This window comes from Toxotes jaculatrix, chromosome 12 (genome assembly GCF_017976425.1).
Source record: "Toxotes jaculatrix isolate fToxJac2 chromosome 12, fToxJac2.pri, whole genome shotgun sequence".
NCBI lineage: Eukaryota > Metazoa > Chordata > Actinopteri > Toxotidae > Toxotes > Toxotes jaculatrix.
The window spans coordinates 5,244,579-5,267,989 of record NC_054405.1 but is presented as its reverse complement, the minus strand read 5'-3'; the positions used below and the strand labels follow the sequence as shown (position 1 = coordinate 5,267,989).

Below are 23,411 nucleotides of genomic sequence, written 5' to 3'. Positions count from 1 at the left end.
TTTGTGACATGCTGTGCTCCAAGGCATGACTGGTTCTCTCTGCCTTTTGTGTTGTAGCTGTAGCACGCCAGTGTTTGAAATTGTCAGTGGCATAGAGGGTGTACAGCGTTTCCATGAATGCGTGTTGTGTAGTCAGTCTATGTTGTATGAAAAGAACCTACAGTAATGAGTCCCAAGCCAGTGCAGACCCATGTGATGTGACACTCTGGTCTGTTGCTTGCTGCATCTGTGAAAGTTACTGTACAGTCTGTGTGTCCTCTCACTCAAGACTTAAGACTTCTGCCTTGGACGCTGACACTAAGTGCACTCCCCCATTATTTATAGTCCATTTATTCAAGCTGTGCATTGCAGGTTAAGTGTGTGGTTGAGGTCATGCAGTCCAGCTGGGCTTGACATCACTAGGTCCTCACACTTCAGTGAGCTCATTAATAGGGACGGGAAATGACAGGGAGCTTCCGATTAGAGGCTGTATCAGTTCCTCATCCACAAGTTAGATATATATGGCATTTTCCAATATTGTGATGTGACGTCAGGTTTAATTTGTCATTAATGGTTACTTTAAATGCAGCTCATACTGTTTCTGGATACTGACCAGAGACTGATACTGACCTACTTGGAAAGAATCTGTAGAATGTGACTTTGTCATGACTATGGATATTAATGGTTAATCAATGTTCAGTTAAACACTACTGAAAATTTTAATTGATGTAGAATATATCAATTGACAGTGTGCATTCCCACTAGGGCCGCAGCTAACACGTATTCTCATAATCGATCCATCTGCGGATTCTTTTCTCGACTGTTTTGTATATGAAGTCAAAGATGCTTGCTATAATCACCCATAGCCCAAGATTGATTGTTTCATGCAACCAATGCCAAACTTATAATCAGATATGACAAAGAAAAGCTGAAAATCCTCACATTAGAGACGCTTCAACCAGTGAATGTTCATTCAGTTTTCAAAATAGTTGCATATTCATTTTCTAAATTAGTTAATTGATCGATCATTGCAGCTTCACTGAGACTTCACTGAGAGTAACCATGATTAGAGCCTGTGATGCTGCAAATTAGAATTAAGAAAAAAAGAAAACTTTCAGCCTTCTCCCGTAGCCATAGATAGCGTGGCCTTACTGCGCCTTTCTTTAAAGTATCTGGCTGTGACTGTAGCTGTGTAAGAGCACTATGAGTACGGTTTATTATTGATTTAGATGAAATGTTGCACCCCTAAAGTTGTGCCTCCTCTGCATTTTTTTTTACCTATTTTAAGCTACTTATTCCTTCTGTTCCATCATGCTCTGCTCTGAACTGCTTGTATTCTTCTCTCTTCTTTTGCCTTCAATAGCATCAGCAGACGCTATTAAACCAGTTGAGGGAGATCACAGGCACCACAGACGTTCAGCTGCTTCAGCAGGCTTTACAGGTACATCATGAAACACATGCATTTCACACTCTAACATTAGAGCTGAACCCCAATTGAAATAAGATTCAAGTTGCTGTGGAGTGTTTGTGTTAATTTTCCTGTGTTCACACCCAACTAACATCAACACCCAACAGGTGAGCAATGGAGACCTGGCCGAGGCTGTAGCCTTTCTGACAGAGAAGAACGCTAAGGTTCCTCAGCAAGATGAGACAACCTACTACCAGACATCTCAGGTGGCCAGCGACAGATATATCAGCGTGGGCAGCCAGGCAGACACAAGTGAGCAGCTCACTTAAACCTTTGGCACAGTTCTAGAGACCACTCAGGGATGATTCAAAGAACAAGGAAACATATAAGCTTAGTTCACAGTTTCAGTGTGTACAAAATGTCTGTACTTACTTTTGAATGCACATAAAAACAATTCTACAACCGTGCATTACCTTTGCCACTTTAGTATATTGTAAAATTCATGTAAAATTTAAGTCTGTGAATTAAGTCTTAAAAGAAAATGAGAATAAAGCAAAGGATTTGGAATACGTCCTCCAGCTCTCTCAAAGTGTGTGTGTCCGCGTTTGTGTTTTCTTGATGCAGATGTCATTGACCTGACTGGGGATGATAAAGATGACCTGCAAAGGGCTATCGCCCTCAGCCTGGAGGAGTCCAGTCGGGCATTTAGGGAGACAGGCATCACTGATGAGGAGCAGGCCATCAGCAGGTGAGCTCAACAGTATTTCTGAATAAGAACACACTTACCAAGATAAAACATGCAAGAAGCTGAATTGTACAGTGTATTTCAGAAAGTATTCATCTCAAAGATGATCATGAGAAATGGGAGACATTGTTGCCATATTTCAATAGTCATCGCACAGTGTATACTTATGTGATATTCAGGTGTTTCCTTTTTGATAAATTTGCAAAAATTTCCAAAATTCTGTTTTGGCCTTGTCATTATGGGGTATTGTATTTAGACTAAAAAATGAATTTAAACAAGTTTAGCATAAGGCTGCAACATGATAAAATGTGAACAAAAGTGGGGGGGGTTTGAATACTTTCTGAATGCTCGCTACATAAATCAGGTAATCCTGTCGACATAGGTCTGACAACATAAGACTAGTTTCATCTGGTAAAAAAAAAAATGTTACTTGCTCTTTAATTGATTTATTTATATTTCTCTCTCTCTCTCTCTCTTTTTTCTGAAGAGTTTTGGAGGCCAGCATAGCAGAGAACAAGGCAAGTCTGAAGCGTACCCACACAGAAGTATGGAGTGACTCACCCAACCCACATGACAGGAAGAGGATAGATAACTGCCCTGTGGGGCTGAAAAATGTTGGCAATACCTGCTGGTTCAGTGCTGTCATACAGGTGGGCACACACACATACTCACTTATGGTTCAGGACCACATGACATCAATTAAAACTGAAACGTACGAAGGCCGTGCGACTTGACTTTTGCATTGCTTTGTGCATTCCTCGTTGGTTGCATGTAATTGTTATGGTACAGGAATTCAATGCAGTGCTTTAATCTGCTGCAGTCGTCCTAAATAGTTGTGGATAAGAGAGTCATCTAAATTGTTTGTATGCTGGAAAATATTGGAAATGCTGTCATAAAGCCCTAGTTTCTTCTCTGCTGGTGAAGTCAGTGGTAGAATGTGACCTGAGTTGAAATATGCCAGATGAACACTGGATACACCATCACATGGTGGCTGGCTCCTGTGTGTAATGTAACTCCCAACCTTGAGAAGAAGGCACTGCTTGAAGCTGACCCTGCTTCACTTACAAGAACAGGAGTAAACAACTTTCTCTTTTCCTAATAAGATATCCAGATCTTGACAGTTTTTGTGCTCACCTCCACATACAAAACAGAAATTAAACATCGCGACCTGGAGGTGAAAGCAGTGAACAAAATAGTTCTTGCTATTCTTGTCACCGGTGTTAAAAGTTGAACATTTGTTCAGTTTTTGTTATGTGTAACGAAACCACGCCACACACAGTGTGCAATTAAATGTGATTTTGCTTGTTATGTAAAAACACATTCTGTAATGAATGACTCTGAGTTGTAGCTCATTTTCTTACTTTCCCACATCACCTCAGGCTGTTTTCAGTACTTTCATCACATGATGCAAGAAGTGCGGTCTACTTAAAACTCCAAGTAATAAGCAAAGTGGTCAGGTTCACATCGTGTTTTTATAATCTGTCCTTAATTTCTGTTTTATGAACTGGCAGCAGTCTTAATGTAATTACAGTGAACATGAGCTTTTGAGAAAAAAAACATTTGTTTTAATCAGGAGAAGATAGAAAACAGGCACAGAGCAACTGCTTCTTCCTTGCTGTAAAGAGTAGAATACCATACCTGTCCTTGCATATTATGCCTGTTGGTGAGCAGGGCCGGTCTACATTAAGATGCTAAATTTTACAGTGAAATTAATCATGGTTGTTCTCTGACATAAAATGATGTGTGTAAGCCAAGGCTGTGTTACTAACACGTCTTTATCCCTCTTCATCCTCTAGTCTCTGTTCAACCTGCTTGAGTTCCAGAGGCTGGTGCTCAACTACTCTCCACCAGCCAGAGTCCACGACCTGCCTCGCAACCAGAAGGTGAGACCCCGACCCGTTGTCACGGATTTTTAACAGAGTTAAATGAACAAGCACTAACAAAGTTGGAGTGTGGTATGGTGTGTTTTAATGCTTTTTAGTTCAGTTTCCTACGTGGGCGACATCACACTGTTTATATCATAGCTGCCCTTTTATAGCCTATCACAGCTAGCAGTGCTTTAGCTCTGAGGGTTTGACCCTCTTAGAGCTGTGAGCCACCATTCAGCAGCTGTGTGATCTGGCCCTTAGGTCACAGAAGCTTAGTGTTCTGTCCCAGATAGTTCACTTAACTCAGTGCTTATAAGCTACAAGAACTGCCAACTGGTGTGAAATGTTTGATGAAGCCTTGGTATTTCTCCACCAGGACAGAAATGAACATGCGGACAGAGCATGCTTTGATTTAGCCTGGAGTTTTTTTCCAATTTGGGATGCTCACATTTGTCTAGTCACAGTCACCACTACATCGGCAGAATAGTCCTCAGCATGTTTTTGTTTTGTCCATATTTTTCCTACAGTGTGCTCACCAAGAGTTAGCAGCCTGTCGCTAATCCGGTCTAAGCTTCTGCTATGAAAGTGTGGTCTGGTCATCTCTTCATCTAAGTTCCCTTGGTCCTAATCACTGACCTTTTAATTTAGCAGTACGAGACTGCTAGAGCTTAGAATCTAAGCTTCACATCATCATCGCTCTCTACCCAAAAAGTGTGGCGGTGTTATTCACTGCTGAGTGATGTTAGCACTGTGTAACTTGTAGGACAAGACAATAGATAAACATGTGTTTATAAATACTTTCCACTTAACACAGCAACCAATGGAGTGTTTACACATAAATCATTCATATCCATTGAATGAACTTTGTTCATAGCCATGTTCAGGCAAATGGTGTTACTGGTATTGCATTTAGGTGATATCAGATTTGGTCCACAGTTCAGATGGATGTATTGTTGGAACCATGCATCTCGATTGTGATATGTTGTGAGACTATTTTTTGAAATGCTATAAAGACGGCTCAAATTTGGAATGTTTGTAAAAGGGAAAAAAGGAAAGATCATCATAAGATCATAAACCACAGTGAGAAAGTGATAATACTAAACAGTTTACAACATAGAATAACACTTTTTCTTAGATGCATGTTACATGTTCAGTCATCTTGAAGCATGCTTCCCTTTTCCATCAACATTACCAGTCGAGCCAGGAACTAAGTGCTGTAATTTTATACACGCAGGCGGTGCTTTAATGGGCAAATATCCAGCACATCTCTAGCATTACTGCATTACGGACTTTACTAATGGAGCGTTACCCCCAACTATTATCATACTAGAGAATATCTTTTACAATTCTCAATGTGTATCGGTACGTCTCAAATTTTCAATCTAAGACCTTTACTAAAACACAGGATGGGAAAACATCAGATACTGGTTTTTGTTTTCAGTGAAACACTGGTACATACCTGCTGCCTCCCTCTGAGATGAGGGCCACTGATTTGACTGAAGTTTGGTTCACTAAATGATTGATCGTGTCTCCCTCCGACCAGGAGCACAGGAACCTGCCCTTCATGCAGGAGCTGAGGAACCTCTTTTCCCTCATGGTGGGGTCCAAGAGGAAATATGTGGATCCATCACGAGCTGTGGAAATCCTCAAAGACGCCTTCAAGTCCAGTGAGTCGCAGCAGGTACGCTTCTCTTTGCCATACTCTCTTTTTATTTGTTGTCCCATATGTTGTTGTTTTATTTCCTTATTGCTTTGTGTATCTTTTATATTTCATAAAGGAAACAATTGTTTTGAAATGTATATAAATTGTGTATTACTGAATTTGCTTATGGGTGACATACTGATTACCTGTACTGTACAATAGTCCATATATATATATCCTGTACAATAGTCTTGTTGGCAGTTTTACTGTCAGACTGAAAGAATGCAAATCATTCCTATAGAAACATCGGCGTTGACAATGTTCATTCTTCTTTGTCCTATAGAAAATCAGCCCTTTTCTGCTGTTGCACATACCACACACACTCTTCATCTCCTCTTGGTGCTTAGACCTAGACATTTCATTGTCATTGTACTGACTCAGCTCTAGTGAATCCAAAACTGTTAATCATCATGCCCACAACATCCCCTCTGAACGTTGTTGACTTGGAATTGGCTTTTTTTGTGCTTCTATCCTATGATGTGACACACACATCTAATGTACAAGACTGCTCTGCTCCTCCTACAACATTTGCACTAAGCAAGTGTCTCAGCAGAGGTTAACTGAGGCCACACTTCTGGCCTTTGTACTCATCAGTCATGTCGTTCCTCTGAGTGTTAGTCAGATTGGATAGGCATTGACCTGAATTACCGAGTGGCATTGATGTCTATGTGAGAGTGGCCTCGGGGCCTCGGCACATTCAGGGTTCCCTTTGAAGTTCAGCAATCTGTGAACTCCATCACTCCAAGACCAGTCATGTCATATCCAAAGATCAGTGAATATCAGCAGTTGACAGACATGGCATTGATTTGGACTTTCTTGTTTGTAGGTGCAGGTAAATCTTGTACTTTGAATCTGTGACCTCCGTGTCCCAAGGGCAGTCCTGTAATTGGTCATGTTGTATGTATGTCTGTGCTTTGCTCAACAGCAGGATGTGAGCGAGTTCACCCACAAGCTGCTGGACTGGCTGGAGGACGCCTTCCAGATGAAGGCTGAAGAAGACAGGTAACCACAGCTCACAGCTCTCTGTATTCAGAGGTCACTGTGAAAAGCATGGACATAGAGTTGGACACAGACAAATGCTTGTTGGTGTTACTGGACAAATTCTCAAGCAAAGAATCAAGTGTACATTGTTTTTTTTATTTTGGACATGATTCATGTAAACAACTCTGGCATGTTTTTTTTTTTTGAACACCACCTCTTTTTGTTTTCAGGGAGGGCGAGAAGCCAAAGAACCCCATGGTGGAGCTCTTCTATGGGCGCTTCCTTGCTGTGGGGGTTCTGGAAGGTGAGAAGAGGTGTTAAATTAAAACCAATAAAGAGAAAAAATGAAAGGTAGCTGAAGAATCACAGAGAGATTAAGCATTAGGTCGGTCTGATTACAGCTGCCAGGAAGCAAGCAAGTTCTTGCCCCTGGTAATGAAAGGTGACCTTGCCTTAATGAGATGTGGTCCATGTAAAAGAGGAGAGCGGTTGCATTGATCGTGGAAGACCTTGACGGCTGATTGACATTGCGCTTATTATGCATGACAATACTGGCCCAGAGCCACCAAAAGCTGAGCCGGTGGACTCTGCTGCTCATAAAATGACCTTAATGCCTCATCTGCATGTCCGCTAGCAACTCCTCTCCTCCCCTGTTAGGGGGGTCCTCTCATCAGTAGTTGGTGCAGGGAGCTCTGTGCAGCCATTTAAGTAGTTGTGATTGAGCGACTGCTGAATAAGTGAAAATCACCTTGGATGCAAACGAGTGTGAAGTGGCTCCTGTTATTGTCTTTTTTTTTTATTTAAATCTCTTCGCCTTTCCAACTCTTCTGTCACGCCTGACACACCTTTGACCTATGTATGATGTGTATAATTCTCTCTGTCTTTCTCTCGCATGCGGTGATGACACAGCTTTCAATAGTCGATTGCAACAAAGCGAACACAGCTACCTCTTAGTATACACTCGTCTTGTTCTCAAATGCGCTCTCATTTCAGGTCCACAGTTTAGACTGTCGGTGCTTCTCTGTTCATCTCTGTTGTCCGTGTGTAATTCAACAGGTAAAAAATTTGAAAACACAGAGATGTTTGGGCAGTACCCCCTGCAGGTCAATGGCTTTAAGGATCTCCATGAGTGTCTCGAGGCTGCGATGATCGAGGGCGAGATCGAGTCCCTGCACTCAGCAGAGAACTCAGCCAGGTCTGGACAAGAGGTCAGTGCTAAAGCAGGATGACAACGGTAACATTTATCTAATAGTGTTGTTCATTTTCAAATTCATTTTATTGTTGCCCAACACCAAATCAAAGAGCCGCAATTCTTAACTCTTTGCCAAAACTATTGTTAATCACCACCTACCATTAGCACTAACGAGAACACAGTCAGGCTAAATAATATGAGATTATGTGGTGGATCCTCTCCAAAGGGTTGACCTCCTTAACCTAATGTGACACCTGTGCTATTCTGGGTTTGACCTCTGGTTAGCTGTAGCCTTGCCTACGCTGTCCCACAGCAGCTTGGAATAGCTAATTAACAGGCAAGTACACAGATGGGTATGGCACCCTGCCCTCTGGAAAAGCACCATCCACGAGCACGAAGGAGGGAGGGAGCATCAGAGACAGAGTGACGCTCCCTTGATATAGCCATACAGGGTTTCCCCCAGGAAAGTGGTTAGTGGAAATGTTTCGTCTCCACACCGATCAGGCAAGCAGTTCAAGTCCATTGGAGCAGTTGGACCATAATCCAATTTACATTCATGTTTATGTGGATCCAGGAGAGACGCATCCGCTTGCGCAAATTGATCCGTCTCCTTCACTTCATGTAGAGTTCAGTCTGATTGAACGTTGACCGGCAAAATCTCAGGGCTCCAGCCAGTTTGAGAGGGGGTGGGACTGATCTCTCATTCAGGAAATATGGTTTGTTTATATGGTTGTTTTACAACTACATGGCGAAATAATACAAGCAGCAGAGGGGGAGCGATGCAATTAAATTCTGGCAGGTGGATTTTTGTCTGACTACACCATAAATAAGCAGCCAAAAAAATCTTCTCAGAAGGGGATCTTGGAACTGAATTTTGCTATATGACAATGTGGCAGTTAAATTTAAGAAACTCCGATCTAAAGGCAAAATATCTTTACCAAACTCTACATTCTAACATGATAAGAGAATTCAGAGAGAATCTCAAGATTAAAATCCATTTTTCTTTCAGCACTGGTTCACAGAACTCCCTCCCGTGTTGACCTTTGAGTTGTCAAGATTTGAATTCAACCAAGCTCTAGGACGACCTGAGAAGATCCACAACAAGCTTGAGTTTCCTTCCATGCTCTACATGGACAGGTGATAGAAATATTAACTTCTCTTTATTATCGAATCTATTAATCTATTAATCCCAAGACTGTTTAAAACTGAAGCCTCTTCTGTGATTTCTGTGTGGTTAGGTACATGGACAGGAACAGGGAAATAACCAGGATCAAGAGGGAGGAGATCAGGAGGCTCAAAGAGCATCTGACGCTGCTCCAACAGCGACTGGAGAGGTACTACTTGTTCACCAATACCTCTTTATTTAGCAACAGTTAGCAACAGCTAAGGAGAGTGTTTTGTCATTCTGTACTCTCTCTTTGTGTCTCATTATGCCCTCCTCTCTTATTTCTCTCTCCCCCGGCTTCCCCCCCATCTCTGTGACTCTTGCTCTTTCCCTCTGGTCCCTCTCAGGTATCTGAGTTATGGCTCGGGCCCCAAGAGGTTTCCTCTGGCAGATGTCCTCCAGTATGCCATGGAATTTGCCTCCAGTAAGCCAGTGTGCACCTCTCCAGTGGAGGACATTGACTCATCAGCGCCCCCCGGTGGCACAACAGGACAACAGCTGCCCCCACCAAGGCAAGTCTCATAACAGACAGCCTGAAGTTTCATGTCACTGCTTTTTATTTTCACCATCATCTCTTTGTTAGTTTCGGTAGCAGGGACAGAAAGACAGTGAAGAAACAGGCCTCGTGCAGGAGGAATTTTATATTCTTATCCTAAACATCCCTCACTTATTGTTTGTTTTTAATTAATTGCACTGTGATTTTGCTAGTCGGATTCAGCAAGTCCTCTCAAACACACAAACTTGTCGTAGATAGCTTGTTTCACTTGATGGATGTCACCTCTTCAAGGCAGGTGTGTGATCAAGAGATTTGACCATTAACATAAGGCTACCTGTTTCCTTTATTTGAAGAATTTCAGAAGAAGTTTCATTCACAAAATCTCACCCAAGAGTGAAGAGAAGAACACCACACCAAATGTTTGGCAGAGATAGTGGTCGTATTAGAGGACAGTACAGCTGTCAGTGCCATATCATCACGGTACAGTGACAGAAATAAAGAGAGAATGGTTTGATGTGAAGTTAGAGGCAGTTCTGTTAGATCACTGGTACATGTCATGTGTTTTTTTATTTCTTTAATTTCTTATATAATGAATGTGGAATAAGTAGTGGACACCCCTTTGCAGAACATGCTTGATATTGATAATTGAAAAAAAAATTGATTGTCTATACTTTCTCTCTCACCCTACAGCACAGCCGAGCAGGACGCCTTGCCTCCCCTAGAGAGCTCAGGTCCTGCCTCAGGTCCTACCACAGCACCCACTGCAGCCCAGCAGCAGAGGGTACCCATTCATAAACCCTTTACCCAGTCCCGGCTTCCTCCCGACCTCCCCATGCACCCTGCCCCACGGCACATCACTGAAGAGGAGCTGAGGGTACTCGAGGGCTGCTTGCATCGTTGGAGGAGTGAAGTGGAAAATGACACCCGCGGTAGGTGCACCTGCCTCCCAATAACAGCTCTGTATGCTTGTCTCTGATGGGATTCCTTCAGCATGATTTACTTGTCCATCACTTTCTGTGTGATATTGCCAAAGTAAACATTAGACTGTCACTTACTGATAGATTGTATATGATGTCTTTCCCACCAGATCTGCAGGGCAGTATAACCAGAATCCACAGAACCATTGAGCTAATGTACTCTGACAAATCTATGATGCAGGTGAGCAGCACTTTTCTGTAGTCGGCCTTATTTGCTATACAAAAAGCCACATCAAGTTCTCCATTTGTTAAAATGCATTTTAAAGCGTCTTTATCTTTGTTGTCCCAGGTGCCATACCGGCTTCACGCAGTGCTGGTCCACGAAGGCCAGGCCAATGCAGGCCACTACTGGGCCTACATCTACGACCCGCATCAGCGTTGCTGGATGAAGTACAATGACATCTCTGTCTCTAAGTCGTCCTGGGAGGAGCTGGTCAGGGACTCATTCGGAGGCTACCGCAACGCCAGTGCCTACTGTCTCATGTATATCAATGACAAGAAGCCCTTTCTCATAGAAGGTACACATGCATTTGTATTTGCAAGATTAGTCGCAAATAGCTTTCATTTGTATCTTTAGGTGTGAGTTTTGCTGGTTTGTTACTCAGGAAACAATACAGCACTCACATAAATACTAATGATGCACAATTGTAGGATTTCTGTGAGTGCAAGTGTTGATTTTTGTCTCTGTTAATTTGTCCTTTTTGGACTTGGCTGCAGTAACAGGCCAACAGATAAAACTTGCATCTTATTCATCTGATTGATTCAGTCATGGCAAACATCTTTACCGTCATTATATTAAACCTCAGTGCATCAAAATTCACTCTCCCTCCTTTCAGAGTCATTTCGGTCAAATCTGAACACACCGAGATGACATTATTATTCAGATACTTAAACTGTCTGATGTCCACCTCACCACCTTGTACATCCAAGGTAAAAGGGCAAACAGGAACTGCTAATAGCAAATTTAGCAAAATGTCCATGGTCTAAATTTGCCCAAATGTAAATATATAGGAAACAAAGTGGTGCTCAAGGTGCATCCCACAGCTAATTCAGTGGCTTCATGGCAACATTTTTGCTTCCTGCTTGCATCCCCCAAGCATTATAGCATTATCCCCAAAACAGTGATATGAATACCAATGGCACTGACAAAATCCATTTATATAACTTTTTTCATTTTGCACTGTCAGTAGGTTTTTGACAGTACAAAAAAATGTCAGAATCTGCAACGCGTGTCATTAAGCCATGGACATACAGGCAATATCAAATCAAGTGATTTGTTGCATATCACTTTTTTTTTTTAATTAAAAACTGTCCTACAACATGTATGGCACAACTCACGTAAACTCATGGCTCAACTGAAAATAACAATAAATGGTATTCCATATAGTGAATTCGCTAAAAGCTTGTAAATTAAACAGTGAAAACTTAGCAACATATTTCTTAGTTAACCTTTTGTCTGTTGAAAGAGACAAAGACATTTTAATGAGCTTTCATGTTTTGCTGCAGAGTATATTTATAAGAGTATATATATTCATTGACCCTCTCTCTTGTCTTTGCAGAGGAGTTTGATAAGGAAACAGGACAGATACTCAGCGGCATGGACAAGCTGCCTCCAGACCTGAAGCAGTATGTGAAGGAGGACAATGAGCTCTTTGACAAGGAGATTGAGGAGTGGGACACCCTGCAGGCTCGCAAGGCCCAGCAGGAGAAGCTGGCGCTGGCCACAGCAGCCGCTGCTGCTTCGGCAGCATCCAGCACCTCCACTTCTTCTTCTTCCCCTCAGCCCATGAGTATTGAATCCAGTCCTCCAGACAATGCAGGTCAGGGTCATGACCCTCAGAATACAGAGTAGAATACTTAATTGAGAATCAATACTTAGTTCTAAGATAAATACAAAAACTCTTGTTCCCTTGAGAGTTATAAAAAGATGAGGAAATGACCTTGAAATCCTGGCTTGAACCTTACAACTGTAACTCCCTTTGACACATATTATTATAAACAATATATACAGTATATCACAGTGAAGATATTGACTGGTCATTTAGCCCACAGCACTATAATGTATTTGTATTTAATTATGGTGGACACACATTATGATGATGAGCTAAATGAATCAGTGAAAGGCTGTAATTCAACCAAACATGTAATGGAACTCCATTAATACTTAAATGTGGACACACTGTTATTACCTAAGCCACATTTTAAACTAGGCACTTGCTCAAAATAAGAGCTTTCTGTATGTAATCCTGAATATTGGTAAATACCATTTCTACAATGACGCTCACACTAATGTGGATAAATTTACACTTGGCACCCTGCTGTTTTGGCATTCGTGAGGATGACAAACGCAGAAAATCATTAGTGTGAAAAGAAAGCGGTTGAAATGTAAAGAACCGTATATTTCTGTCTTTCTCTGATGGTGCTGTTACCCTCCTGCAGTGCTCCAGCAGGACCCAGAGTACATGGAGCAGCCATCACCCACGAATGACTCCAAGCACCTGCAGGAGGACACAGAGAGAGCCATCTCTAGGGCGGCTGCTGAACAAGAGGAGAGAGGCCCCGAAGCATTGTTGAATGCTGTATGTAAAATAGACAGAGACACACTGTACGCTGCTCTCACACCAAGTCACTGTCACCCATCAAGTCCATCAGTCATTTTTTTTTAAACACTCCAGTTTGTTTATATTAATCAGTAAACGGAAGAGTATTCACTTGTGTTTATATTATGTTACTTCATCCACTTTCATATTTTTCCCCTGGAGTAATCAACCCAGAGAACACCACTAACAGTAATTGTTTGCTCAGGGTCCAATTTTATTTGCTGAATGAGGTGTCATTGCATCATAATGCACGTTGAAGCTGCTATAATCAGTATTCTTATGGGACTATTTGAATGTGAAAGGTATTGTAGTGATGTGATGGTAGTGATCACTACCATACCAGGGAGCTTAATAGGGTCTTTCAGCCCATTGTTTTGATTTTCTGAGCAGCAGCTTCACAGTTTTGGTTCACTCTCACTGCTGTCATAGCATCACAGCAGTGTCAGCTGTTTTTTTTTCAGCCAAAGGAGTGTAAAACCCCACTGTCCGATACCTGTCCGAACAGCAGACAGGGAAATTCAGTGACTAGCTGGTGAAAGTAGTAGAGATTTTAGCAGCTGAAGTGTCAGATATTTCATCAGAAACATTACTGAGTTTCATTGCTGAGCTGCAGTGAGGGATAGTAACAGAGCAGGAACTTCTTCCTAAAAGTAATAGAACTTTGGAAGATACCTTCTTGATTAACCTGCTGAAGCCTCTCATTAGCCTCAGCTGAGCTTGTAAATGCATGTAGCGTTCAGATATTAAATTAGTTTATTTGATGAGTACTGTTTTGCTAATATTACAGTTTTCCCTCCTTGTTTAATGTTCCTTGCCTTCCGTCAGTTCTCTATCCTTCCTGTTTCATCTGTCCCATTCTCTCTGCAGTCTGTTCCCCCTCCCACTTCCCCTCAGCCTGAGGTCCAGGTGAGCACCCCCTCCACCCCTCCTCCTGACCTGGTCATGGAGGATGAGTCCCCTGGCCAGCGCACGGTAGAGGTGGCCATCCCTAATGTGGGGACCTTTGTCATTGAGTCAGAAGAGGGGGGGTATGACGATGAGGTAGCTCTCGTGCAGATAAATCTTGTCTCCCTTTTTGTGTTGAGCGGTCTGTGCCTATTTGATACATGGAGTGAGAGCATCGTTGCCCATTCACATGGCTCTACATAAGATTTTTCACACCTGAGAAAATCGGACACTTTTTCGGACGGATCTCTGGATTGGCTTCAGGCAGAAAATGCCATGCAAAAAGACTGACCTCTTTGTTGGCCTTTCTGTATAACCCGTGTGTGAAAAGTCTCTGCTTGAGCCAGTCTGCATCTTGGCACAAAGGCAGGTTGACCTTTCGCAGAAATCCTTGGAACTACTTCTTCATATGAGTCACTGTTAACTGAAGAAAAAAAAAGCCAAGACCATAGTGTGATGTTGTGAAATGAATAGCTGTTGTATGTTCACATTTGATACTAAACATTCACCTGTATACAAAACAAAATGCACCTACAGGAGGCCTTTATTATAGTACATACAGATTCCATATGCTTTATCATGAGTTATCATGAGATCGTAGTTGATTTTTCTTTTGGATTGGTTTTCTATCAGCAGTAGTTGTAGATCAGGATGTTCTGAGTGAACAGTTGCTCTTGTTAGTGAGTATTCCAGCCTGTTGCCTCACTTCCCTGCACTTCAAGCTATCTGTCACACACAACTGTCATATGGCTGCCTTGGTTTTCTCACATTATCCCTCTGAGGATTGAGCATCATAGCATTGAACCGACTGGTCTTGTCTCTCACAGTTGTGTCACTCTAACCAATGCATGGATTGCTGAGTGATGTCTGGCATGCCCTGACTATGGTATGCTTTATTACTGTGCCCCAGAGCACATAACATAGAGGCTGACCTTGCTCGGTTTGTCCCAAGGACCTATTGTTTTGTTAACATGGTTCCTGCTTCCTGGGCAGGCAATGATGACCCCCAACATGCAGGGTATAATAATGGCCATTGGCAAAACCAGCAGCGTATATGAAAAGAATGGGCCTGAGGCAGCCTTTTTTAAGGTACACACCATTTCTACCCATTCCTCATTCCATCTCCACCTCCATCCAGCTTCCCTTTTGTGTCATTCCATTTGTTGGCTTTCCCTTGTGTACTTTCTTATAGTTGAGTAGATGGATTCGAAACACTGAAAGTACAGCAGCATTTCAGTATTTAGTAGCTATTACAGAGTTACTCAAGCGTCGCTAATCGCATGGGGCTGTGTCAGAAGTGTCAAAAGTCAAAAGACAGGCACATTATATTATTGGAATCCAGTCAATACCTCTGAGGATGCCAGAATCATCTGGTTTTGGACTTGCTTACATGCCACTTCTCAGTAGGGGCATTGTGCAGTGAAGCAGAAGACAGAAAAGGATTTCCAAGGGAAAAAGTCAAGATGCAAATAAACATCTTATAGTTTTCAATAGGTTGTTGTTGCCAGTAGTTTTGCCCAGTATTTACAGAATCCCTTTGACAGTTTTTGGTCCTATTTTTTATTCATCTTGCTGGAGTTTAAGCCCTTTGGACCAGATTTCGTTAAGCATGTCCGTGCTCCTGAAGTAACATGTGGTTTATAGAGCCGTGAGTCTAAAATTGCAGTTTTCTTGTACTTTGCTAAAGTAGCTCAAAGTTCTGTCCAGAAGTTAAGTAATATAAGGACAATAATCATGTCCAAAAGGGAAATTCATCTCAGGTTACCTTGAAGATCTTGACTCAGGAGCAGCTGAATAAGTAGGATCCATGTCCATACCACGTCAGCCTCAGGGCTTTAACCATGACTTGTTACTGCTTTATCTCTCTGCTCAGGCCATAAAGCTGGAGTACGCTCGTCTTCTGAGATTCGCCCAAGAGGACACGTCACCTGAGAATGACTACCGCCTTCAGCACATCATCGTCTACTTCATCCAAAACCAGGCACCCAAGAAGATCCTGGAGAGGACTCTGCTCACACAGTTTGCTGACAGGAACTTGGCCTTTGATGAGAGGTAGTTAAGACGTTACATTCTGCCATATCTTTGTCATTATACTGTATATAATTTATTTTTTGCAAATGTCATATACCATTCTGTGTACCCTGTGCTTTTACTTTTACTCAAGTTTACTTAAACTTAGTCTCTTACTAGAATCAAGGTGTATAATTTACGTAAAATCAGCTTCTCAGATTGACCAGCAGAGGGTAGCACAGACCTTAACTCTTGACAGCTCAGTATCTTCGGCAGCTCTCCTGCTTCACTGTCAGCACGGACTGACCGTGTCTCATCTGGATAATGCTTTCACGCTACAAATCCTTTCTGATGAGTACTCTCTCTGTCTTTTGTTCAAACACAAATCTTAAGAGGCACATGTCCAGGAATGATCTTTTTAAATCCTGCCAGCAAATATCAGGAGTCCCTCCCCGGTAACATAGCGATGCTCCTGTCATTAGGGTGTGTAAGGCTCCGTACTATCTCTTAAAACTTTTCAACTGCGCTTGTTGGCCTCAATCCATATTCATGAGTGAAAAATTGATTTCTCCCTTCTCCTCTATTTTCAGCAAGATAATTAGATTTATGTGTGCATGTGGCCTCAATAGGAGCCTCCGGAGGAGTGTTTCACTTATCCTCTCAGCACTAAAGAGTGATTCATTAGGCCATGTTAAGGCCTAGGGGCAGGGTGGACCGTTTCATCTCCTGGAGTACCTCACAATGACTCACCATCTCATCGCTAATGCTGGTTCTTCTTCCTGTCCCCCCCGCCCAACAGATGTAAGAGCATTATGAATGTGGCACGTGCCAAACTGGACCTAATTAAGCCTGACGAGGTCAACATGGATGAATATGAGGTCAGCAGTGGTCTTTTCTGGGCTTTATTTATCTAAAATAGTAGACTGCCTTTAAGGCTTTTGCTGTGACATGGTTAATACTTTAAAATGCTAGTGTTTGTGTCGTTGAGTTTCAGGGAGCTTGCCTTTTGTTAACTTATCTTTGTCTTTATCAGATGTGGCATCAAGACTACAGGAATTTCCGTGAGACGACCATCTTCATGACGACCGGCTTGGAGCTCTTTCAGAAGACAAAGTACGGCGACACCTCACTGGAAATAAATTTAACCCTGTCTTTGCCCACCGTCTTAGAGCTTTAACTTGTACGAATTGGTTGTTGCGCATTGCATTTATTTTCATTCCGTTGGCCATCTGTAGCAGCCGGTGAATGTTGAATTGGCTCCTGCAGAGGGCAGCAGTTAACTGTCTGCATCTCCAAGCTTTGTAGTTGTGCTCTGGGTTCATCAAGTTTATTTCTTCTGTGAAATGGTTTACCCTATAAGTTCTCCGTGCAACTTTGATATTGACTGCAGGCTGTTTTATCTGAATGTAACATCTGTTCATCAACATGGCTTCCTTTGCAGTTACGTGGAGGCTCTGATGTATCTGATTTACTCGTATCAGTACAACAAGGAGCTTTTGTTAAAAGGGCTGTACAGAGGGCACGATGAGGAGCTTCTTGGTCATTACCGTCGAGAGTGTTTGCTGGTGAGTTCATCCACGCACAGCGCAGTGATTTATTTCACGCAACTTGTCAGATTTCATATTCTTATATGTCACATTTCGTCATTTAGACAAAGTGATTACAGAGAGGTTGTGTTTTGGAACGGAAACCTTTGTGTTCAGCAGTCCTCCCCTGTGATCCCCGTCTCTTCTTTGTCACTCCCTTTCCTCTGTATCAAACTTCCTCTGCTAGTGACTCAGCAAAACTAACATGGCCAGACATTTCCCCTTCAATACTGAGCTGTGGTACTATAATCAAATTGCTTTTTTCTGAGATATTGCTTTGGCTTGCTTGCAGCCCACAAAAGATTCCACTGAAGATTTTTCATCTGATACTGACAGATGAAAATCCTTTCAGCGTTGTGATGTGAGCCCCATTTCATTTCACTCCCACCAAGCTCCAGGCTGTGCTCTGGTATTATTGGTTAGGGATGAGGGTATTTTGGTCTGATCAGCCTCGTACTGATCTTCAGCAGCCCTCTCGCTGTTGCACTCAGTAACCTTACACTAGCATTGTGCTCATAATGTAATCACTGGAGTGGGAATAGGAAGCAGGAGGGCCCGCGAGTGTAAACACATTACCATGAGACACAAGCGTGTCCTCAGCCAACCTCAAACCTCAGCTCCGCACAGCCTGATCGGTCATCTTAGATCTCTGGCCAGAACCTCTGGCTCTGTCCGTTCAGCTGTTTACCTTCAGCTCTTGTTTTAATTGAAAACACTGCTAACATTGACACAGTTAATGTGCTTGGATGTTTTGCAAATCCAGCCTCGCAGTTCCCAATTCCAAACTGGCTTGCAAAAAAACGGGTCGTTTCCTCGGAGAGAGGAGGTCAGGGAGTTTGTCTGTGACAGCAAGGTGGTTCTGGCCAAGAACAGGAAGAAAAGCTTGTATCCACATGCATGCAAGAACGTCAGGACCCACTTAAGCTCCAGTGGCTGTAGGATACTCTATCATATTAATGATGATGTAGGATTACTGTTAGTACTTAAGCTCTCAAGTATTTATCTATTAGAACAAATGGAAAACTTGACTAGAAAGAAGAAAACAAGAATAGTGAAAAAAAGGGACAAATAAAATATTAACAAAGAATGTTGTTTGGAGTAAAAGCAATTACATAAGTTCACACAAATATACAAAAGTCAGCAACGTGTGTTCTTGGACAAAGCTGTTTAAAAAAAAAAAAAAGAAGAATTAGTCATTGTCATTTCCTTGGTCACAGTATTCTTCTGTCTGAAAGCCGTGAGGGCAGCGTGACCTTGGCTTGAGTCTAGAGCTGAAGTTTTCAAACTGTGAGGCATGCCTCCCCAGAGGGGGATGGGGGGAGACATGAGGCAAAGATACTGCATGAGGTGAAAGGGACAGGGGCATGCCAGCGTTCTGAACACAACAGGAACTTACTTATTGCTATTTGGCCCACTGAGTTGGCCCGCTTATCAACGCAGTCAGCAGTTGGTGCGGCAGCAGTGGCTGTGACACACAGCACATGGAGCCAATTAAAGTACTTTAAAGCACTCTCAGAGCCCAATGGCAGCACTTTCCATTAAAATTCACACTCCTCGGAACTGCTAACAGCTAATTTGGCATACTGTTAATGGTGCCGCTTTGCCAAAATGTAAACAGATATAGGCTAAAAAAAAAAAAAAAAAAGGCTCAGGTTGGAGCCCACAGCTACCTGACTGACTCCATGGCAACGTTATCTTTCCTGTGTACATTCACCTAAACCCTCAAATTATGGGAACTGTATTTGCAAAACTTAGACCATGATTTCCCCTTAAATCAAAGTAAGAAAAACAATCTTAGGAATTATGAATTCTATTAATATCACTATTTGAACTTTAATGTATCAAAGACTCACCAGTACCTTCCTTTCTGTAGAAATTAAATGAGCAAGCGGCCGCCATGTTTGAGTCGGGAGAAGAACCAGAGGTGACCACGGGCCTAGGCATCATGAATGAGCTGGTGGTGCCCTGCATCCCTCTGCTGCTGGTCCATGACACTGAGAGGGACCTGCTGGCAGTGGAGGACATGAGGAACCGCTGGTGCTCTTACCTGGGCCAAGAGATGGAATGTGAGTCCCTGTGGGAGCAGGAACAGACATGGCCTGCGAGATATTTCTGGAGAGTTGAAGTCTTAGGTTACTAGTACATTCCTCAGTACCCCTGCCAGAGATCACGATAATCAGGCCACTGCTCAGTTCACACTTTTGAAAGGCTTCCAGGTTTTGCAGCATTTCTACTTGTTCTGGGAAACCTGAGACTTTGAATGTTAGCTGTTGTTCTTTTTTTTTTTTTTTTTTTTTTTTTTTTTTTTTTTCTTTTTTTTGCAGAGCTTCACCAGCAGTAATTGTTCGGTTCTTTTTGAAGGTGTCACCTTGGGCCCTTTACTCATACTTTCTAAACAAAACAGTTGATTCATCAAGAATATAATCTGCAGATTAATGAACAGTGAAGTCAGTTGTCTGTCAGATTCCACTGAGAAATGTACAGAGCGCTCCTCAAAAATAATTGCGTGGTAGAAAAATAGGACTGAGGAGGATTCAGCTTTTATCAGTACGTTCCAGTATCAGTCCACAGAGAGTATGTTCTCAGAGTTCCTGGCCTTTGTTCTGGAAAAGCAGAGTATTATCACCCAGAGCCCAACTCACTAGAGTTTCACAATCTTTTGCTGTTGTGGAACATGCTTTCAAACTACTTGTGATATCACATTGCAAAATATTTACCCTGTGCGTTCTGTGTTTAGGAATCTGATTTTCATTGTGCTGCAAGGGTCCAAAAAGTTAATCATTTACTATCTTTCTGTGTGTTGTCCTCCTGCTGGCAGCCAACCTCCAGGAAAAGCTAACCGACTTCCTCCCCAAGTTACTGGACTGCTCGACGGAGATCAAAAGCTTCCACGACCCTCCCAAGCTGCCCTCCTACTCCACTCTGGAGCTGTGTGAACGATTCAGCCGCATCATGGCCGCCCTCGGCCGGGTGCCCACCGAGGGGAGATGAGCTCAGAGAGGCGGCCACACACCTCTCCCTTTTCACAGGCCCGGGCCCCGGGCAGAAATTCATGGACCTCTCTTAACCCATGCCTTCCTTATAAATCCAGGGGTCACTCGCTTCTAGCTGTTATTCCTCTGTTACTCTTTTGCTGCTATAGGTTTTATCATTATAAATATTATTTCACTTTTGTTTTAAGCAAAACACAACGGAGGAAGGAGGAGGGGAGGAACGGACTGTTGGGAGGGTAGAAAGAAATGTGCGAGGAGAAGTTGATGGAAAAAACAGTGGCAATCCTGCAGTGGTTGAAAGCCAAGCACATTCTGCTTCAGCTTTGCAAAAACACAAAGCGTTTGAGGGTTTTTCATAGTTAATTGTTGTTGTTGTTGCCGTTTGATTCAAGCTTCTCCAACCACGCTCATAGCCCTTTCTAAAGCACCCTTCTCTGCGTGAAAAGGATCACCCTGCTGCTCTGCCTCCAGTTTGGTACAGTATTACCATGTTTTGTTTTATTTTTCTAAGGAAGTAAGGAAGAGAGCCTTCAGATTTATCAGCGGCTCAAAGTATCTCAAATGGGTCTCATGTCTTTGTGGACTGCGCCAGAATGAGATGTTTTAAGTGCTGTGGTAGACAGCCACGGACTTTCTGTGGCTTGTTAATAAATCGAGAGAATAAAATTTTATTTATGGCCCTTTTAGGCCAAAAAAAACAAATTCTTCGCCTGATGTTGATTTTTACTTCACTTGCACAATAATAACTTATGCTGACATTCTAATTAACATTGCACTTCATAGTTCAAAGTGAAAAGACATTATGGTGACCGACAGAGACACTGGCAGCGAGCTTCAGGTTCCTTAAAGTCACAATGACATTATGAATCGCTGGTCTCAAACCTCCGTGTCGTGCTGCTGTGATAATTCAGCTGGAGGGATGCAGTTAATTTGAATCAGACTTTCATTAACCATACAAACTCCAAAGCATGCAGCATGTGGCCAAAATAATAAAAACATAAAGCTTTTTTAATGATGAATTTTAGGCTAATTTCCTGGAGTAATGCTAATCTCCGGGAGAAGGATCTCCACAAACAACTCACGTGATAATGACAGGAAACACTTTCAAAAGCCTTTTCAAAGTATTGCTACCAGCACTGGGCAGACTGTAAGATGAAAGGCATCTTTCAAAACTGAATATTGGATATATAATAAATTACAGTGCTGTGTTTGGAATTTTAATCTAAGCTATCACTCAGAAGAATGCAACCCTGTCTTTTAGTTTGATCTTATCATTACTTTGTCATGACACTAGTTAATTTCGTATGAGCTGAGATTTTGTTCATCAATATGATGAAGCTGATTTTTAAAAAGAAAAACAAAAATCTGGAAAATTTCTGAATGTTTCTGAGGATTTAACACCTTCCAGATGACAAAATACCTAGAAATCAAAACTGCTATCTAAACATGTCATAATAAGACAATCACAGTCTTCTTCAGAAATAAGAAAACTCAATCTGAACCCTGCACTGAAATTCAGAAATGCTCTTGACAGTGAGACATTAAAGTATGTGGATATTTTTAAACATGTATAATTGCACTTTTAAAAAAAAACCTGGAGTGACGGCTTGGTTCAATAAAATATCTTTGCCTGTAGAAAATAAGACTTGAACCAAACAACGTGTATGGTTTGTCTGTGTTGACTGAAGGCGGGCATAAATCTGAATTTAGAAGAACAGCTGCTAGAGGATCACAAAATAATAACCCAAACGTTTGCTCACACTGAACTAACTTTGGCTCAGGCTGACAAACTGCTTTACAAACACTCTGTCTGATGGTTTGTAGCATTTAGGCAGGACTGTGTCTGTTGTTGACCTGGGGTGAACTTCTGTTGACAATTTACGATTGCTCGTGCATTCCTTCACGTCTTTCTGTAACAGTGCTGGGCTGTCAGTTGACATCTTGTCTGCTACAATTGCGTTTGCCTCCTTTGGCCTTTTTTTAATCAATGAGCCACATTTTCAGCCTGTCGTGTCGTTGGCTGGATGTTTGAGTGGTGAACCAACAGTGCCACACATAAACTGTTCAGCATGAGAAACCTGGCGTAGTGGAAACACTTCTTGAAACACTCTTGACTGTCAGCCCTGGCACGTATTGGCATGTTTGAGATGATCCTGCATACGAGCTTGAGCTTTTTTTTTTTTTTGTAAAAATGTTCCCATTTCAACACTGGTGGAAGTATTCAGATCATTTACTGAAGTAAAGGATCTTAAAAGTACCAGTGCAGCAGTGTAAAAATATTCCTTATGATTTTATATGACATGATGAGACTGTTGTATGAAGGTGTAAGTAGCACAGAGGCTGTTGCATCTGGTCGAGGTGGAGCTAGTTTTAGTTCAGGTTACTGGGGGCCTTCAAAGGGCCACAAGATAAATCTGAAGGGTCGTGAGATGATTAATGGGAGATGAAAGAAGAAAAAAAAATAAAGTTTTGATTCACAAATCTGTTTTCATTTTTAGGACTTTGGTTATTTTTAATTTGAAATATTGGATAATTTCACCTCTTCGGGCTTTGAAATGATTGAAACGTTATTTAAAACCATGTGAGAAATTAAATAGGAAATCACTGTTTGTTGGAACTGCTAACAACTGATAGACCTCTGAAACCTAACAAGGTGCCTTTTTTTTGTAAGAAGCACTGGAGACCACTGGTTCAATCATCAACAATATGAATTGTAGTGGAGAATAAGTACAAATTAGCATGTAGGACCTCAAGTTTGAAGTCC

The 23,411-nt window shown here is 42.1% G+C and overlaps 1 protein-coding gene across 3 annotated transcripts in view; it reads left to right on the top strand.

Annotated features, from left to right (window-relative positions):
• The window catches only part of usp25 (ubiquitin specific peptidase 25), a 28,809-nt gene extending 5,729 nt beyond the window's left edge, over window positions 1-23,080 (top strand). The window contains exons 2-26 of one of the 3 annotated variants that reach the window (XM_041051164.1): window positions 1,343-1,420; window positions 1,555-1,699; window positions 2,012-2,135; window positions 2,620-2,782; window positions 3,929-4,015; window positions 5,544-5,681; window positions 6,631-6,704; window positions 6,914-6,987; window positions 7,740-7,891; window positions 8,885-9,012; window positions 9,114-9,209; window positions 9,388-9,552; window positions 10,227-10,465; window positions 10,624-10,694; window positions 10,803-11,031; window positions 12,073-12,333; window positions 12,953-13,092; window positions 13,981-14,154; window positions 15,052-15,147; window positions 15,932-16,110; window positions 16,868-16,946; window positions 17,102-17,181; window positions 17,510-17,633; window positions 19,528-19,720; window positions 20,473-23,080. In XM_041051164.1, the coding sequence (XP_040907098.1) occupies window positions 1,343-1,420; window positions 1,555-1,699; window positions 2,012-2,135; window positions 2,620-2,782; window positions 3,929-4,015; window positions 5,544-5,681; window positions 6,631-6,704; window positions 6,914-6,987; window positions 7,740-7,891; window positions 8,885-9,012; window positions 9,114-9,209; window positions 9,388-9,552; window positions 10,227-10,465; window positions 10,624-10,694; window positions 10,803-11,031; window positions 12,073-12,333; window positions 12,953-13,092; window positions 13,981-14,154; window positions 15,052-15,147; window positions 15,932-16,110; window positions 16,868-16,946; window positions 17,102-17,181; window positions 17,510-17,633; window positions 19,528-19,720; window positions 20,473-20,645 (3,462 nt within the window). In that variant the 3' untranslated portion in view covers window positions 20,646-23,080. Of the gene's footprint in view, window positions 1-1,342; window positions 1,421-1,554; window positions 1,700-2,011; window positions 2,136-2,619; window positions 2,783-3,928; window positions 4,016-5,543; window positions 5,682-6,627; window positions 6,705-6,913; window positions 6,988-7,739; window positions 7,892-8,884; window positions 9,013-9,113; window positions 9,210-9,387; window positions 9,553-10,226; window positions 10,466-10,623; window positions 10,695-10,802; window positions 11,032-12,072; window positions 12,334-12,952; window positions 13,093-13,980; window positions 14,155-15,051; window positions 15,148-15,931; window positions 16,111-16,867; window positions 16,947-17,101; window positions 17,182-17,509; window positions 17,634-19,527; window positions 19,721-20,472 lie in introns of all 3 variants that reach the window. The other 2 variants (XM_041051163.1, XM_041051165.1) reach the window with 2 other exon arrangements.
• Window positions 23,081-23,411: the final 331 nt, after the last annotated feature.